General features: G+C 42.4%; 1 protein-coding gene across 4 annotated transcripts in view; it reads left to right on the forward strand.

The window, feature by feature from the left end:
• Positions 1-9,270, forward strand: part of tbc1d4 (TBC1 domain family, member 4) — a 33,700-nt gene extending 24,430 nt beyond the window's left edge. For 3 of the 4 annotated variants that reach the window (XM_046054866.1, XM_046054867.1, XM_046054868.1), the window contains 8 exons: positions 1,771-1,932; positions 2,053-2,211; positions 2,570-2,670; positions 2,786-2,929; positions 4,142-4,301; positions 4,460-4,629; positions 5,579-5,752; positions 6,510-9,270. In XM_046054866.1, coding sequence (XP_045910822.1) covers positions 1,771-1,932; positions 2,053-2,211; positions 2,570-2,670; positions 2,786-2,929; positions 4,142-4,301; positions 4,460-4,629; positions 5,579-5,752; positions 6,510-6,740 — 1,301 coding nt within the window. In that variant the 3' untranslated portion in view covers positions 6,741-9,270. Of the gene's footprint in view, positions 1-1,770; positions 1,933-2,052; positions 2,212-2,569; positions 2,671-2,785; positions 2,930-3,041; positions 3,747-4,141; positions 4,302-4,459; positions 4,630-5,578; positions 5,753-6,509 lie in introns of those variants that run through there. The other variant, XM_046054869.1, reaches the window with a different exon arrangement.
• Positions 9,271-20,074: the final 10,804 nt, after the last annotated feature.

Here is a 20,074-nt window from a genome sequence, read left to right on the forward strand (position 1 = left end):
AAAAAAACACACCTTCTGTACATCTGGTTGCCGGACATGCTGGTAGACTTCTTCTTCAGGTAAGACACACTGCTTGTAGGACTGGAGCTTTCTTCAAACAACATACAGAGCGCCTGCTGAATAAAAAAAAGCTAATGATGAGTGTGTACAGGTGTGCTTTATACTCCTCCGGTTATTCCGTCACACCTTACCGTTCTAGCAACAAGCCAATAGGATTGGAGTGATTTCATTCACGTTCAGACCTGCTTCGCCTAGAGGCGTTCCCATAGTGTCGTAACCGACGCAGTTCGAGTTCCCTCGAAGGGGAACATATAACGTTTCTTAACGGCACCGGCTGAAATAAAAAAATAAAGCAAGTAAATCCCGACTTTTGAACTACTGTTTTTCTTCACATCTAGCCTGTTAATAAGAGCCGTATTCAGTAGTTTTACAAAACGTTACGTTAACGCCACTCTCTCCTGACGAGTCCAAGAATCAGTGACCGTAGCTTCATGTTGCTGTGCTGCTTTAGCAGATGCTTCAGTGAATTAAATGTACAATTTTTTGCGGTTGAAAGCTTTTTGTTGGTCGCACAGAGTTTATAATAGACGACAATGTTCTTTGCATCTTAGGCTGTGACACAATAATGGCAGTAGCTACTTAAAGCTGTGGAAAGAAAAGTTAGGTTTTGGCTATCAGCGGACATGAACAACAAAGTCCGGTGCCGCTGACTGCAACGCAGTCACACATTGACGTCAAGGATGGTGCGTTCAGTAACGCAGCGTTACTTAATATTATTACTGTTTTGGAAATAGTAATCCCTTACATTACTAGTTACTGGGGAAAGTAATATTATTACTGTAACGTCTTACTGAGTAACGCGTTTACTGCCCAACACTGTTAAAAGATACAGCATTTGAAATATTGCCCTCCTTTTTTCCTCTCCTCCTCCCCTCCTTTTAACAGGAAGTTAAAGTTAGTTAGCCAGAGGAGAAAGTAGTGTAGAAGAGGAAGTAGAGGCCATATGGGAAAGTTAATTAGCTACTTAATTATCAAAAAAGCATCTTCAAAGTGAAGTGAACCCCTCCTTGTAAATTCTAAAAGTCAAAAATGTGTGTCAGTGTTATGCATGCTTAGCTCAAACACTGGACAAAAATTGGTGTGATACATTAATAACTTGCCCTAAGTGAAAGGGAGGAGAATAGAGTAAAAGAGGAGAGAGTTTTTTAACCTTGGGATGCACCTGTTCCATTTAGCCTATATGTTAGATTATAACAACACATCTCTTTCCCTTTGTTTGTCACTATGACACCAATGCTGGTCTGAGGACCTAACTGTGAATAGCCATTTTCAATAGAAGGTAAGTGACATAAAAGAAGTCCTTGAGATCATGGCAGTTAGATATTTTGCATGATTTCAGTTGTTGGTTTAATGTATTTATTTAATTCATGTTCTTTTGTTTGCATGTTCAGGAATGATAATTTTGTCTGTCATACCTCTCTGCACTGTCTTGATGTAGCTTCTCCAAGTCTCCAGCATAATAAAAATGGGTCTTTGGTGTTGTGGGTATTTTTGCTTGTGTGTACGTTGTAGGTTTTCTGTGGTAACAGGTGACAAAAGGTGTGTGGGAATATATCCAAACAATCTTTTAATCAGCTACAAGATCAGAAATACCGTGCTCTTTTGTTGGCCTTTGGTCTTGATTTTCTGGTGCAACAAGAAAATCTTCACTGACAGAATGATGTTGAATGTGTTCTTTCACCTCTTTTTATTCTGGTGATTGTGTTGCAGCAAGCAGAGATGAGCTGCACATCCGCAAGATGAAGCTGAATTACCAGGAAGTGGGGCAGTGCTCCAAAGATGCGCAGGCATTGTGGGAGAGAAAACTGACAGCCCCAGGCAGAACGACTGTCCCGCAAGACAAGGAGGAGATTTATCGTGTACTCTGCCAAGGTGAGAGACGTGTGTTTGTACATTTTTGTCTGAGAGAAAGGTTTTATCTCTTATTCTTCTTACAGCGGTATATGTGTAAAGTTTTGAGCGAACACATGTAGTCTCCATCTTTGTGTGCAGGTGTTCCCAAGAGCAGGCGTGGGGAGATCTGGTTGCTCCTTTCCCATCAGCACCGGCTGCGTCACAGACTGCCCCAGCGTCAGCACACCCCGGACACCCCTTATCATGACCTGCTCAAGCAGCTCACTGCACAGCAGCATGCCATTCTGGTGGATCTAGGTGTGCACAGATTTGTTAAAGGGGGACCGCACAGTCTTGGAGAACATGTCATGGACTTTGACTGTGTCATATTTAGTCATGGATGGGACAGTTATTCAGAATAATGCATGTGAAGGAAGCTTTTGAAATTTAAGTATGGCTGCAGCCTCAGCTGCTCTGTAGGTAGAAGCTATCATTATTATTAATATAGTATATAGCATAGTAGTAGTAGTTTGGTTGTTATTCTTCTTAGTTTTATTTATTCACAGGCGAACAAAACTTCTCCCTAATGTTTCTTCTTGTACTGTTTAAAGCTCACAGAAACTATAAACATTTAGTGCATTTCCAGATGTAAACATTGAGATGTCTCCCTGCTCAGGCCGGACCTTCCCCACCCACCAGTACTTCTCAGCCCAGCTGGGTGCAGGGCAGCTTTCCCTCTACAACCTTCTGAAGGCCTATTCTCTGCTGGATACAGAGGTACGTACTGTAATCCTGTTTCCTCTCCCCTAAGTGTGTCACTGCAAGGCCAGAGTGTGGTCAGAGTCATGCACTTGTTCGTACATATTGTGTATTTTTCTTTTGTACCACACAGGTTGGCTACTGCCAGGGTATCAGCTTTGTGGCTGGAGTGTTGCTGCTGCACATGAACGAAGAACAGGCCTTTGACATGCTGAAGTTCCTTATGTATGACCTTGGCATCAGGGAGCAATACAGACCTGACATGGTCCATCTGCAGGTCAGTGCGTGAATGGGTGGATGGACCACTGGAACATTTTATTAGAATATAAGGGATGTCATTATTGTGTGTTAACATTTTTTTTACAGAATGCTCTATATTTAATTCCTGCAAGATAATTTAGGGTTCAACATCAGACATGATTACTTGTTGCACTGACATTCACTTGCAAACAAAAGTCAAGTTAGAGCCAAATTACAGCTTTACTATTTAATAAAGTGGTGTCCTGTATGTAGATGTAATGTAGATTTGGTACTACAGAAAAAAAGTCCTCTGAACATTAAAGCAACTATGAATAGAATTTCATGCTGGTAGTAACACTGGTAATATAGAATAAAAGACACTGTGGTAGATAGCAATGCATACCAATACTCCCTACAGCTCCTCCAGTAGATCTGACCAAAAGGCATTGAGAACAGCAACACATAGACTGCTTAAATTTTCACCTGAATTGTCGCATTACACTCAGAATAAAGACTAAATAAAGTCCATAATGTTTCCAACCTATTAGAAACAGTGTGTGAGTAACAAGCACACTGGGTTTGTTGGGTTATTGGTTAGCAACGGCAAACAGTAGTCAAGTGTCTCCACCTCTTATTCAAACCACACCTGCACGTCTGCTCTGTTAAACATCAGCTGACCTCACAGGGCGGTGGGGGGGTGCATGTATCAGAAGGCGTGGTAATGTTTAATCTCCAGCAGGTAACCATTTAGCCAACCAGCGGCCTCTCGGTTCTCTTTACACTGCATTTCTGTTCTGTTAAGACTAATCCAAAGAGGAATTTGTTCTCTCTGTGCAGTGGTTCAGTACGAGAAGGTAAAGGTATTACTTGTCTTCTTTGTAACGGCCAGGAAATTGTAAGACTGATAACAGTCTAATTTTAGCTTGAGCTAACTTCTGCTTCTGCTTTCTGTCTGCTGTGCATGTCACTGTAGCACTTGTCAGGATCACTGTAACACATTGTTATCACATTAGTACAGCTCATCAAATGCTTGGCCTTGATGCGTGTCTGGGCAAGTCTCTAGAACAACACAGATCCCTTCTTGGGTAAAAGTTAACTTGTCAGCTAGTGATTCTTAGATTGCCCTGTGATACTTTATCTCCTGCAGATCCAGGTATATCAGTTTGTTCTAGCACAGCATGTCTTGACATGTGTGTATTATCTTTTTGAATGTGTCTTATGCCTGTGCACACTGTCTGTGTCATCCCAGATTCAGATGTACCAGCTCTCCAGACTGTTGCACGACTACCACCGTGAGTTGTACAATCACTTGGAGGAGCACGAGATCAGCCCGAGCCTCTACGCAGCGCCTTGGTTCCTCACACTCTTCGCCTCACAGTTCCCCCTCAGCTTTGTGTCCCGCATCTTTGGTATATTTAAAGAATAATGGCAGCCTGTGTTTGCCCAAACAAATATGCTTATCAGCATAATGCTAAGTGGAAGATATTAAAATAACCTCATAATACATACAGCTTGAAGGAAAAGTGTTTAAAGCATTGATCTTTTATTGCTGTGCCTTTTTGTTCAGATTTTGTGTTTGTCCAAGGGACCGGGGTGATCTTTAAAGTGGCCCTCTGTCTGCTGAGCAGCCATGAGGGGGAGATAGTGGAGTGTGACAGCTTTGAGAGCATTGTGGACTATCTGAAAACTACACTTCCTGCCCTCACTCAGACACAGATGGAGGAGACCATTGCGAAGGTACAGAATGAGTAGTTGAAACAATATGAAATACAGTCCTAGGTTCCCTGATAATCAAGCATATTTAAACTTAATCTTTGTACATGAGTGACCACTTAACCCCAGCTTTGTTGTAGTGGTAAGCTAAAGATTTCTCGATAGTTGGCATAGTGGAAAATGTGTTTAGAGGTGTGATGTTGTTAAAGATCCAGTATTTGTATATACCATAATGCAAGACAAGACACATATTATTTTGCAGTTTAGGTAAACTGAATTGATATTACAGACTAAGCAGCTAAACATCTTGGCCAAAGCTCAAGTGAGTTCACTTCAGGCAATGCAATTACTCTGATATCTGTAAGCCAAAATGATGTTTAAAGTAAAATGTAAACATTTTCTGTTTCAGTACCCCTTGGCAAAAATACTGTTGCTGTATGTGTTTAGCCTCAGTCACAAAAAGATTTCAGTCTGTTTAGATTTATTACAATAGTATATTTTTGGTTGTTATTTTTCAGGATTTGACTGAGTAAATTGTGAAAATATTATCCAGCAAATTAACAGTAACTGTAAAACCAAATAAAAATTGCCAACAAATTCCATTAAAACCAACAATGTGTTAGTCATCTCTCGATGCTTCCCAGCCTGTGTGTGGCACTCAATTTTCAGCAGCAGGGCGGTATAAGTTGGGACTGACTCAAAATTAACCACACTTCCCATATTCATTGTAATAAAGGAACATGTCACCCAGCGCAACGTTGTGGCTCTGTTTTAATCATTTTAATAGTAATTTTGATGGACAGTAGATAAATTAAGTCATTGTTGGTTTTGGTCTTTTCATGGGATTTGTTTACAGAAAAATATAAACCCGTCCTTTAAACGCTCTATACAGACTAATTTTGCCTGACTTCACTATTAATTTGTAATAATATCAATAAACTATATACTATCTGTATAACCTGTTGTTTGCCAGGTAATGGAGATGGACATCTCCAAGCAGCTGCACGCGTACGAGGTGGAGTACCATGTCCTGCATGATGAGCTGTTAGATGCTGGACCGCCTGATGACTCTGACCGGCTCGACAAACTAGAAAAGACGAATGTGCAGTTGAAGAAACAGAACATGGACCTGCTGGAAAAACTTCAGGTAAGGAAGAGAAGAATCACACTTAGATTTGTTATTACCTTTCATCCACATCATTGGGAATGATTTTGTGAAACAACAGCAAATGCTTGATACATGTTTGATTTGTATTATTTATTGTTTTCATGCTTGAGGGATTTTATGTGTAATTGTGGGAGGTATTTAAGTTACTGGTCAGTTTAAAATTCCTTCTTTTAATGGACTTGTAAACGGCTCTGTCATATTTCTGAAGAGACTAACAGCAGTTGCCACTGATGGTGTCTCAGACTACCAATAGATGGCACTAAAACATAAGTTAAAAACACAATGGAAATTATAGCAAGATAAAGGGCTTGAACGCTGGTGTTTTGCAACTATTCCTAGCGTTTTGATCCGAAGTTTGTAATTCTGTGCAGCAGAACTGCTAAATTCACACCTGATGGTCCTCATATTATCATGAGGGTCAAGGAGATATTGAGCTGCTCTCACATGTGATGTGACATAGAAAAAGTAGTGGATTCTTAAACCTATGGTGTTGGATAACTTACAATACAATATTCAACCAGTGATTTACACTTGTTAAATGTGGATTCTGAATTCGGGGTGATCTACGACCATATTTATCTTTTGTTGAGATTTTGTGCTGTGATCCTGTGGCCAAGTCATACTAGTGCTGACTTCTAGTTGAGTTCTCAGAATGCGAATGTTTTTTTTCCACTCTATCCAATCTATCTTTGCATGTTCCCTGTATTAACAGAGGTACAATGACTGTGTTCTCCAGGCTGCGCGGCAGAAGATTCAGACACTGGAGACAAGCGTAGAGAACTTCCTTTCTCGGGAGAGCAAAATGAAGCACATGATTCGCTCTCTGGAGCAGGAGAGGGCAGCTTACCAGAAGACCATTGAACGCATGCGCTCATGCCTTCCCCCTGACGCCCTGACAGATGTGGAGATGACCCAGATCAAAACAGGACCCAACGGGAAAGCCAAAACTGCAGCCAAGAAGCCCTGATGGCAACCAGGGGGCTGGCTGCTCTGGGCAGATGCACAGGCAGAGACTGAAGTGAACAAATGGCGACTGCTTTGGTGGAAAGCTGCTGAGCCCCACAGCTATTGTTGTACTGCTGCACAAGAGTTGCAGCGTTTTGTAAAAGTGTGATGTCTGGACATGAGACTTAAAAACTGTATGGAAAATATACGTGAGATATTTTGTCAGCATAAAATAGAGTGGTGGGAGGATGGTTTCAGTTATATTAGCAAACAGACTGTTCCATCAGTGCATCAAAGCTGCTGTTTTGTCTCGTGTTTCACTGCCAGTTTGAAGGTGAGATCAAGATGTACACCATCCTTCCCTATTCAGATCTTTTTGGTAATCACAGGGGGATTTTCTAGATTGACACAAGTGAGAAATGTGTCTGCCTCTGCAAATCTTTTTGAGCACTGCCTTGATGTATTTACTACCAGTCTCAGTAGCACCACAAAAGCAGTGAACAGAAGGTGCATGTTGGCAAACAGTCCTTTGGACCTCAGGTTCAACTTATAGCCATTACCAGTGTTTGATCCTGGAGATGTTACCTGATTGTTTTTGGTGTTTTTGAACTTGTGTCTGTGATAGAAACTCTGCCTCAGAGTAATCACATAGCATTATTTGTCCTTTTATTCACTTGAATTTTTTGTGAATGTAATTTCCCTCCAAAGATCAGAGACATCTGGGTGCACGTCTGCAATGTTAGGCTTTAAATTTCAGCAGACATATAGTATCTTGTTGCTCATTTCTCAGCACAGTACCACTGCCTTCATGTGAGAGATCTTTAGCTCTTGCACTTGCTGCTTTTAAGGAGGAAGTGTTTCTTCCAAAGCTCAGGCAGGATGTGAGGTCGTCTGCCTTCTCAGTTTCCTGTGTGACTGACCGCGGTGTCGCCTAGCACCACATTCAGACACTGAAGCAGAGTTCGCACTCCCCAGGAGGCACCAAAAACAGACTATGGTGGGGGAGTGATCTGAATGTACATCACATTCTTCTTTTGTAAAAGTCTGTATGACATTTTTGTTTTTGTAAGCATGAGGGTTGACAAAACTAGCAACTTCATCTTTTCCTGTGGTTCTTGAAGGTGGGACTACAAGCAGCTAGTGTTGTTTGGCTCAAGATTTTAAGACAACACATATCTGCAGTTAATCACACATGTTTGCAGTGATGAAACACAAGTGTTTAGGTGAGTAGAGAGATTGCAAAAGAAAACTTAATGACAATTCAGTTTCCTTTTGAGTGGAAATGAGTCTCTCCTGATACAGGGTACTATACATACATAGTGTATGTGTGCGCGCGCGCACACACACACACACACACACACATATACACAAGCTGTAAAGTGAACTGGCTGAGTGTATGGGCAGACAGTTCAGATAAGTTGAAAGAGTGTACCTGGCTCCCTTCTCAGTTTTGTGTTATCCAACATCCGGGTCTGACTCACCATCGTCAGTTGTGACTGAAAGCAAAACAGTCCTGGGCTTGACTCTGATTTCATAAAACACCCTTAAATTAAAACCAAGGTGATGACAAGTGACAAGTTGTGGTGGCACCTTTGTATCCGTTTCAGTGTAAAGTTGTTATTCTCAAACTTTACTCCAAGCGGACAAATCCTTTGGCTTACAATGCAAGATGTGTTTGTTTAGCAACCTTGTGTATTTGCATAAACCCAGAGCACTTGCCTACATTTGCGAAGCTACGGGAGACAGTAATTCACATAAAGTTTGATAGGTTAATAAATCCTGCCTGACTTTCCCTGTAATGCTGAAATGTTCTTGTGGTAATTGAGGTGACGTTGCAAAGGTTTGCACCAAACCTCTCATAAATAATGGAGAAATAGTCACCTCTGAACATCAGTGATTCTCAGTTCAGAAAGTGAAACATATCAAATAACTCATTTTGAATTCTTTCGAAGGATGCATAGGATACAATCCTACACAGCATTCCTGCCTTTATTGCCTGTATTTTGCTTATCTACAGTATTTGTGCATCATATAATTGACTATTGAACCAAAGATGTGGTTGTTTAAAAAAAAAAAATGAATGAAACATGAATGAATTCATCCCAAATACTGTGATTTATTGTATGTTAAATGTAATAACTTTTTTGTCACCACACCTTTTCAGCACTCTTTAGGTTTGTACCAAAAGCTTGAAAAGATACCAAATATTGGAAGTAAAAAGTTGACACACTAAAAATACATACAGGCAGACTTGTTTACTCAAGATTCTAATCTTATTCCTTCGTGCCAAAAGTTAACAATGGCCTTTCTTCTCCATTATTTGGAGTATGAGGCCATTTTCTCAATATCTTAACATTGTGCATCCTTGTGGTCAGCGAAGGGTCTTTATTTTACATCAGATGCTCTGTCCTGACTGTTAAATAGTGCTTGTATCTCTGTATTTTTAGGAAAGACACTTAATAATACATGTATTGTTTTTCTGTCAACATGAGGGCTACACAAAAGCAAAGAAGCTGTCATGAATTCTTCAATAAACTTCACCTTGCCTGGTTTTCGGTCTACTAATGTCCAAATGCCTTTCTTGCTCAGTATGCTCTCATAAAGAAATCATGTTCCTTTACTGCTCTACAAGGTGGCACTTCAAGTGCAGGACGTAGCCTCAAGCTGAAGTGGTCTCTGTGTGTAGACCTAGACGTTATTATTGCGTAAAAGGTTATGGTAGGCTTCGACAGTTTAAGAGAGTCTGTTTAAAGGCCTTTCAAGAAGTGCACTTTTTGTTAGTGCCTTGGGCAAAGAGAACTATAGGTCTCCAGAGGGGGAAAAATCCTCTGAAATTGTAGGCTAAATATTCAACTGAGTGTACATTTCTGAATTAGCCCTAATGTAGTGAATGAAATAAATATTGCCTTCTGATGAAAGAAATACATTAGACAGAGTCAGTTAATTTAATTAAAGGTATCAATGTTGCACACCGCCAAGTTTTACTTCGATGTAAATTTCCCATCAGATGTATTGTATTGCAGTACAAATAACAGTGTGTAAAGATTAGTTAGAAAGGGATAACTGTTAAAATAGTTAGCTAATGTTGAGAGTAATGGATAAATGGGTAAAAAGCTAACTAAAATTAACTATGTGGCAGATGCTGGTTGAAATGTCATGCCACAAACTTAACGTTAACATTTCAGTTCTACGAAACGATTTGTTTAACACTATCCACTTTAATATAAATTATAGTGTTAAATATGGGGCGGCTATGGCTCAGCTGGTAGAGCAGCTGTCCACTTATCAGGTCAGAAGGTTGGTGTTTGATCCACAGCTCACTTCTGCATGTGAAGCATCTTTGGGCAAGATCCTGAAGCCCACATTGCTCCCGATGGCTGTTCCATCGATGTATGCATGCATGTGAATGTTTATTTCTGTTCTGATGAGTAGTTGGCACATTAGCCTCTGCCATCAGTATGTGAATGGGTGAATGTGACGTAGTGTAAAAGCACTTTGAGTGGTCCGAAGACTAGGAAGGCGCTGCACAAGTACAGCCCATTTACCAAATAACATCCAGTAAAAAATGAATGTGAACAACAGCGTGAGCTCAGCGAGAGCTCCATCAGCCAAGGCGGGGCTTTGAAAGATAGAAGCCATAAGACCTGTCACTGTTTTCTTAGGAGGGTCTTACCCAGAAAGGACTGTTGAGTGTTGCTTTGATCAACCTCTGCCAAGCCTGGAGCTTGTCACACATAAGACACACAAATGACCGCCAAACAGGAGCCTATCGCACACTAAACAAAAGGGGCCACATTCCTTACGTATTCCCACATGAGGTTACATCCTGCAGCAGGGGAAGAGTGGGATACTGGGAGTCCACTGGGGATTGGCTGGGAACGACACTTCCTCTGCCGAAGGTCTTATCAGCTCTGTTTGTGTTTTTTCTCTCTCTCCGACTTCACTATTATCGTCTTTCAATCCATCTCAACCTCCCACTCTGTTTCCCGCTCTCCTCATATTCCCATTGGAATTGTGAGGCTTGATCTGAAGCTTTGGTATTGTGGAGCTTACATAAGAAAAATGCAGTGATGCAGATGTCCGGACAGGTATTTCAGTGAAAACACAAAATGACTGAGACATCCCCACTGTTTGACACAGGACCGTTGTTCTCAGGCAGCCCTCTATAAGATACTTGCCTATGTGTGTGTGTGTGTGTGAGTGTTAAGGTCATTAGACCACAGACTTGGCAGAAAAGGAAGAATGAGTGCTGGTTGCAATGAAGGAGTGAAGGGGTAGAAGAGGGAGAGTGGAGGAGGAGGAGGTAGTAGGTTAGAAAGGGTCCTCCTGCCTTATATGGGAATTCATACTGCTCCGCTTGTGGTGCAGCCTAAAAGCTGGGCTACAGTCGTCAGTACAAAGTATTACAGGTCATGGAATATCTTTGCAACAGCTCAACAACTTTACTTTGCAGCACGACTATCCGCAATGCAAATCAATTATGTAGTTCGAAGGCAAAAACACAAAGATCACAACGGCAGAAATACATCAGCTCATCTGAGCGGCACCAGCCTTGTAGTTGCAGACAGAGATTGGGAGTTACTGAATTTGGAGGATGGAGATAAGGGTGATGGGGGAAGGTTTGGAGGTGGAGAGGGAAACAGCTGGAGGGTTGGGTGAGAGACTCAGGTGGGCTCAGTCTAGTCCAGAGAGAGGAGCTGGCTCCCCTGAGGCCACGAACACACACACTCACAGGCACAGACACATTTCACAGCATCTCATAGTTAAGCTGTGCCTTGATTTCTCTCCCTGTCTTTCCCCCTATCTCCCTACTTTGCAGATACAGATCCTTCTCTAAAGCTATGAAATAAACTCTTCACTATAGCTGCCTTGGATCCGAATCAGCTGTCCGCGCTGTACAGGCATGCACAAGCGTGCACCTAGACACAGCACCACTACATTGACATGTTTTAGTTAGCACAGTGACAGATTTGCTTCCTACAGAGTGCTTTTCTCTCTCTGTACCTGTCATGGATGTAGCTGCCAGAGGGGCTTATGGTAAATGGCCAGAGCCAGGAAAAGCAGAAGGGAAAAGGGAAATAATGAAGCTGCAGAAGAAACACAGAACTAAACACATGTACACACTTCCGATTCCCATGACTAGTCCACTCCATTGCTTTGGTTCCTTCCATCGAGAGCAGGTAGACCCACGAACACCGCCTGGAGAATCTTGTGATTAATGACACGCCTGTCATGTCTAAATCCTCTTCATCTTTTTCCTGACGAGAGCCACTCTTCCTCCTCCAAAATCCCCCGGGGCCAGCTGCAGCACATGCTGGGAAGTATTGCCCGGCTTACCTGATCCAATGCTCCATTCATCTGTGCAGCCTCTGGAGGCCTGTAAAAACACACTCAGTATCATTGGACGCACGCACACATTGGGATAACAAATATATATATATATATATATAAATGTACACACACAGACGTGCTGCCCTAGTGACACACACAAAAAGAGGTGAGGTGGAGCTCAAACACCGTAAGTAACAAGAAGATGTTATTGAGGCCATTTTCCACCTCGAGATCCCCGAAAAATGGGACTGAAGTCCCAGGTGACTGGAATGATCAGAGTGGAGACTTTGTGCCTGAGCCCTTTCTAATCACATTATCCACTGGCTCTGCCTGACCCACATCACCTCAGCAATGATTAAGACAAACACAGGCAAGAGAGGAGGAGAAAGAGACAGCGAGAGACACAAAGAGAGTGCTGGCAGGCTAGAAGGAGGGGGTGGTCAGACAGACAAGGAGTGAGTCAGACAGGCAGATATCCTCCTACATGTATGTCCATCCAATAAAAGTGCAAATGATATGTGAAGATCAAGGCCAGTATAGACAATATACAAGAGAACTGTCTTTGAGCAGACTTTATTTGTTTGTGTTCAGGGTTAAGCCCTATAAGACCTGGTTGTATGATATCAGCGATAAGGGACTAAGGGTGTGAGGTGAGGTTGGAGAAGTACTTCTGACATCATTCAAAATGTGTACGTACATTCTTTTCTCAAGGCCACAAAGGGCACCAATACAAAGATGAGGTGGTGAGCAGAGCCTGCGTGTGTGTGACTCAGTGTTCTCCGGACACATTCTGACGTCAGCCTCTGGAAGCTCGATGAAAGCAAAGTGATTTGTCTAAGCAGAGGCTGCCAGAGGTTTAAGTATCCACCACCACTAGCTCCTTTCTAAACCATAGTCTCCCTGAGCATCGCTGGGATTTATTCAAGAAACTCTTCAAGCTCAGTGCAGAGATGATAGGATTTGGTGATGCACAATTCTCCTCTCGCTTGATCGTTTTTTTTCACCAAGCCACCCAGCTGTTTCTGTGAGCACAGACTAACACAATGGGTTTTATTATGCTGATCTGACATTGCTGAAGTTGGGAGGGGAGACAGCTGTATTTGTGTGGCCCTGGGCTCACCCGTCATTAGTGCCAGCCTCACTCCACTCTTTCTCCATCCTTCCCCTGTTCCAGACCCCCCCACCCCAGTGTTTCCAAAAACAGCACCACACCCTTTTTTTATTTGACCTAATTTTTTCCCACCTGTCCATCCATCTTAACAAGACACTGCACCCTCGCACAACTTCACCTCCCCTCTATCTGCCGCAGAGATGACAAAAACAACCAGTAAAAGGCTGAGTGCTGTGTGCTTGCCACTCAAGATTTTCTTGAATAGATAATTTCAAAATTGATTCAAGATGGGCTCACATCTAATGGTCTGTGTGGGCTCTAATGTGAACAGGACATAATCAGCACACTGAGTTTCTGAGCTATGTTTGTCATTCATTTATATTTCTATGGGTTTCTCTTTCTGCCCATACCTTGTCATTGCCTTCCTTCAGTTTTCTCTCAGGGACTCATCATCTGCTCCTTCTCATATAGCCTATTTCTCCCCATTCTCTTCCACCCCTGTAGCTCCCTATCCTATTTCCTGTGATAATATCTGTGATACTCAGAGGTTGATTTCCCGCTGTGCATCATTAACCTTTTCTCTCTCCTCTTGGTTAAACCCAGCGAGTACATTCCGCTGTTTGAGACGGAGGATACTTGGGGAGCACGCTGCGCTCACTCAAGTGGGATGGGGTTTTTACTAGCAATCATAACTACATCCTTATTAGCCATTGAATTGATACTGTAACGGCACTTCACCAGTATTTTCTTATTCCTTGTTTTATGTTACATAATTTCTCTCAAACCTTTGTTTTCTGTGCACAGAAGAAATAGCCTACTTTAGAGGTGTCAAAGAAAATTACTCTACATGATACCAATCTCACCTCCCTGTATCTGCCATGTGACATAACCCGTGGCAGACAAGAATGTACATGCCATATTGTCACTGTGGATGCAGTCAGGTGATATGACCCAGTACAGCACTTTGTCATTAATAAGATGTTTCATGCCTCCGGTGCGGGAGAAAGATAATCTTTGTTCATAAAATAAAGAGTCTGTCGACTTCCACTAAAAGTGTGTCTAATCACAATGAGTGAGGTGTAATTAATGTTTCACTAGTGCGCTGTGTATGTGCAGTCGAGGACCGTGGGTGAGAGGATGTAGTGTGCGGTCTTTCTAACAAGCTCCCACTCACCCCAGTGGAGGCAGGCAGGGAAGGCTGGAGTGACTGCGAGGCTGTTAGAGCAAGTGGGTTGCGTTGGACGTGTCCATGTCTGTGTGTGTGTGTGTGAGTGTGAATCTGTGAGTGTGTGCTTGTCGGTGAGTGTGTGTTAGTGTGTGAAAAGTGTGCATGTGTGTCCTTTTGTGTGTGCTGTACTGGGATGTGGAAATTGAATGGAGCCTTTCAGTTCTACTGCTCGTCTCCCCGGGGGTGAGAGACTGGTTGCCATGGTTATCCTGGAATCCTGCCGCTAATGGGTGGGAGTTTGTGTAGCTCTGGCAACCTGGCCTGTCTAGGGTGGAATACGTGTGTGTGTTTCTGTGCAGTGTGTTTGTATCTGTGTGTGTGTGTGTGTATACCAGGGGGTGTGGTCGGGTGGAGGCAACATTCTAGGACACAGGAGGTCACATATGTGAGAACACAAGCTTCCATTCCTGTATGCTCCTGCATGTACAAACACAGACTCATATCATGTATACGATGTACTTTACAATACATTGTAGATATTTTGCATGCATTCTGCAAAATAAGAAACGAAACCTCCATGTCCGCTGACAAATCTCAGTGAATCAATAGCACAGTACTGCTTGATATCATAGTTTCAAGCTGTGTGTCCTCCAGTAGCTTTCAAAAATCTTTGATACAAATGTCAAATTACAAGCATGGTGGATATCATAATCACACGGTGATGAAATAATCTTCTACTTTTACTGCATTATTGCAAGTGTAAAACATAATGCAGTGAAATAGTTAAGCTATCTCCCGTCATCCCCATTACCATCCTTTTACCCTCAGGCTAGTGGGACTCTTAACTGGGCACAGAGACCCCACTGCACAGGAACACAGTGGATAGTGAGTAATGAAAACCTCCACACAGAGTAGATTAGTGTAGGGACAGAAAGACACATTCTAACTGTTTTTAGTGTTTCCCTTCAGTTCCACCTCACAAATATGTGTTTGCATCTAACATTAGATGCTAATTGGGATGTATTATTCAAATTGCATTATGAATTTGACACAGAACACTTTATGCATAGCAGAGAGGCAGGATATATGTACTATTGTGCCGAGAATATGCCCGTGATATTCAATGTGACCAGATAATCCTGGTTTTCCTATTTTCAGTGTTCTGGTAGAGGGGATCAGTCCTCACTAGTCACACAGATGTCTTGGCTCCTGTTCCTCTTGGAAGACTGATCCATAGGTTGTTTGAACCCCTGTGGATTTAAAGGACCTTGGCGTAGGAATTTACCCTCCTCCATTCCAGTCATTATATGTTGCCAGTTCGCTGTAGTCTGGAAACATTAGGAAAATGTTTCTCTTGTACAGCATCCAACATGCATAAAAATAGAAAATAAATGTGAATGCAATGCTGTGATCACCATCACCCATGATACTTTCAGCGTGAGCTCTGGATGACCAGGGGCCCAGGGATGAAATCATCAGTCAGGAAACGTGCTGCTGACAAGTTTGATGTGGTTTTATTCATTTTTGTATTGCCCCTTTCAGAGCACGGCCTGTGCACACAGATTCCCTCAAAACGAAGCGAGCAGAGGCTCAAGAATGTGGGCCGGACTTGTGGTCAAACCCAGCAAGTCATGGGGGGTAGAAGGACCTTGTAGATCCACCCCTTGCTCCTTAGCCCAGATTTATGCCAAACTGTTATATAATTCAATAAACACTTCCAACTCTGCTGAAGTCCAGCCACAGGCCATCTAAGCCTCAGACAACCACATGATCAGCATTTTCTGTTGTATTACTACCAACTAATTATAGAGCAACTGGAAAATATTTAGCAACTATTAAACATTGTGGATGATGGATGGATATGTTTTTATATGGCAGCTGGATAATAAAGGACTGAAGGTTGATATTTTCTTTGTAAAACATAAACAAATATCTTTCAGCGTGCATTGTTCACATTTAGATGACCACTGAACATGCTAACTCTAACTCTGTCCTGTTAACTGAATATCTTATCATCTTATGTAATGCATTCCTTCACACTGTGCCATCATACGAGCAGCCAAAGGAGCAGTGACAGTAAACATATAGATTTGCACTACTGCAGAATACACCCACATTCATTCATTCATGCTTTACCTCACCAAAATACCAGAAACCTTCTAACCAGGTCACTATGAGAGTTTCCCCAAATCCATTATTTTACATGTACCTCTCACCCCTCCCCAGCGCTTAGCCTTTTTTGAGATTTCCACTCACTAGCCCAGACAGCCTTAGCCTTGACTCAGGGCCACCCCATGCTCTCACTGTCCAACTATTTAACTAACCGCAGTGAAACAGCTTTAATTTCAGCTTACTGCTCAGCCTGGCTGAATGCAGCATCGCTTGGGGGTCTTTCTGGAAAGCCGTGGTATGGGGCCCAACAGGCCAGACAGGCAGACAAGGGAGAACAACAGCCATGTGCAGTTAGAGCTCGGAGACCCCAGAGACACATACGTCAGTCAGAGCAGCCTCCCCCAGGAGTCATTCAGTTAGTTATGGCTTTTTTTAACACTGCACCTCTGCTCAATACTTGTAGATGGAGGTGAGAGTTATTGGATAGCCAATAGTACAGATGGATAAAAAACATTAAAGATGCAATATCTGTCAAGTATGTTGAGTGTGTTGCCTGCTGTATTCTTCTTCTTCTTTTATTTATTTTTTTTACATATGACAATTTTTGGTAGCGCTGTTATGTGATATTGCCACTAAAAATAAGATAACAGACTTAAAAAGAAGAAAAGACCTGAGTCAGTTTTTACAGCTATAGTCATCATTTCCATCATTTGTCAGGACATATTACTTACCAAATGTTGTTGCATGGACATGGAGTCACGAGTCCCTGGCTGTGACTCCTGTATGTGTGTGTGTGAGTGTTTCACAGTTTTTTTATGTTTTGATTGCGTGCTGGGAGCTTGGTGTTTTTATTCGTCTGTCTTTGTTTGCTCTCTCTCTCTCTCTCTCTCTCTCTCTCTCTCTCTCTCTCTGTCCTGCCTGGGATCTTGGGGGCGTGTCTGCGGCGGGCTCCTCTCACACCTTAACCTCATCCTCATCAGCACACCTGACCTGTATCTGCAGACTGCCACAGCTTTTTAGGAGAGGCTCAGACACCCAGTTCCCGCCAGATCATTGTGAAGTAACGCGTATGTGGTGTCACGCACCAGCCTCTCTGATAACCTAGCTGCGCCAGGTTTCTGAGCTGTCTGTTCGCAAAGACTAGCCTGTTTTCTCCTCTGCCTCAGACTACCTCCGTCAAGCCTTGGTTTTGCCACTCAACCAGAAACACCTTGTCCGCCAGCTGCCTGGACCTTTTCCCATTCTATTCTGTCCATAAGCCTGCCAGCAGTCTCTCCGTTTTCCCCTGCCCTGGATCAAGGAAGGAACCCCACTCTGGCCCAGCCTCCCAGCACTATTCCTTTGTTCAATAAACTGTTTAACCTTTGCCAAGCTTGTGTTTGGGTCAATTCTCAGCCAGGAATTGTGACACATTTGCATGGCAAAGCCCAGGTAACAGGAGTGTTCTGAAAACTAGGCAGGTTTTAAATAATCCATAGTTTAACCAAATAACCGAAAATGAAAGTGAGTGCACAGAAAATCTCAGTCCTAATTTTAAACTGCATTGTGAAACTTTGTAGTTGCACTTTTTCAAAGTACACTAGGGTCAAATATGAACCAGGAAGTAGCTTTGCAAATTTTGATAACAAATGACATTCTTGTTTTCACTTTTGACAGTAAGGAATAGTTCAACATTTTGGGGAAAATATTGTCACATTTTTGCAGAAGAATTGAGAATATTAAAACCACTACTGTGTCTGTACAATAAATATGCAGCTGGGGCCAGCACCTCTTTAGCTTAGCATAGCATAAAGACTGCAAACAGGGGTAAAGAGCTAGCCTGGATCTGTCCAAACGTAATAAAATCTGCCTACTAGCACCTTGGTTCCTTTGCCAGGACCAGTAACTTCCTGAAGTCTCTACTGGTTGCTTGGCAACTGGTTCCAGCCAAGAAATAGTTTGGCACATATCCCTTTGTGATGGTGAGTTGATGTTTTTACACTTTTATATTAAACAAGAAAGATATAACATGTTCATGAGCTATGGAGATGATGCCCAGTAGGCGGATTTTGTTACCTTAATTAGACAGAGCCAGGCTAGCTGCTTGCCTTTTTTTTCAGACTTTATGCTAAGCTAAGCTAAATGGCTGCTGGCTCCACCTAAATATTTATCATCCAGACATGAGAGTGGTATCTAACTCAACAAGAAGGCAAATAAGTGTGTTTCCCAAAATATTGTGCTTAATACCAGACTGAAAAGGCATGTTTCATTGCCCTCATTGAAAGTTTGAAATCTCGTGCACCTCTGATGATGGGTGTGGTTGGGTGAGGTCAGAAGTTGGCTCTGAGGCACCTTAGTCCAAAGACCAGACCAAACACCACCCAAGAGTGATTTCACAGTATACTGACACACCCTGGAGTACACTTCTACATCACTGCATTAAGGTGAGAAGCTAATCCACTGGAGGTCAGCATGGACTTTGGTTTGCTTATTGGTTGCCCTGCAAAAGACCAGCATAGTGAAATAGTAGTTGAGTAAATGTTACTGTACTGTACTGTAGCCAAAACTTAAAAAGACCCAGGTTGTAAATTTGTTCCTTATCCTATATTTGATTTCTTTGTGAACAAAGTATAAGGTGAAACAAAAAGTGAAGAGTCTATGTTTCAGCAAAGGTGGATGTGTGTGTGTGTGTGTGTGTGTGTGTGTGTGTGTGTGTGTGTGTGTGTGTGTATTTTTGCTGACACAGTAGACTGTGGATTTGTCTGGATGAAGGGGAATACATTTATGTTTTTTGAGGAGTGAGGGCCCACACCAGCCACCCTAGGGTCTTGTTATCCTCTCCTATGCCTGTGCTCTTGGGGCGACTTTAATGAATACTCCTGTTCCAGCCCTCTTCTGGCTCCAGTCAGGCTATCTACAGGGCTGCCCCCCTCCTCCCTGACTGCGCCTGCTGTATGGCAGAGCAAGTCCTTCTACAGTAAGGAGGAAGACTAAGGCAGAGACAGCGAGGAGGCTAGGTGATCGAACTGAATAATTGATGTGCAGAGTTCAGTCGGGAACACCTCAAGAGTTTGTCTGAACACACTGACCACAGTATGTACACTTGCACCTGTGCAGATTTGAAAGAGAAAGCACTAATATGGTGAATGGGTTAAAACTTTTGCATAGCAGGAATTTGCCAGAGTTATTGTGCTGTTATCTACATCATATACAAATTGAAACACAGATTTATTTATTACAAAATGTCACTGGCTACTAAATATCAAATGGACACTGGCATCAGATGAGAATTTAAATTAATGCAAACAGCATGATAAGGAGTGAAATCATTCCCATAGACTGATAAGAGACACCAAGTGTCTCAAATGTGTACTACTGATAGAGCCAAGCAACAACTCCCATTACCCATGAGGTAATGGGAGTTGACAGTGTACAACAGCCAAAAAACATGAGGCAGTAACATGAAGTGAAGAAATGTTTCAACAAGATATCTCTTTTATTTAAAAAAGGGCAAAGTCATTTCACAAATGTTCTCAATACAGGTTTTATACACTATAGCTGAACTGAGTTAGGGAAACAAGCTTCATTTATGAAGTCAAGGTGAGGCAACAGCTGTTGGTAAGCGTGATGTTGTAGAATCTGTTGGTCAGTTTTT

The sequence above is a fragment of the Micropterus dolomieu genome, linkage group LG07, assembly GCF_021292245.1.
Source record: "Micropterus dolomieu isolate WLL.071019.BEF.003 ecotype Adirondacks linkage group LG07, ASM2129224v1, whole genome shotgun sequence".
In the NCBI taxonomy this organism is placed as follows: Eukaryota; Metazoa; Chordata; class Actinopteri; order Centrarchiformes; family Centrarchidae; genus Micropterus; species Micropterus dolomieu.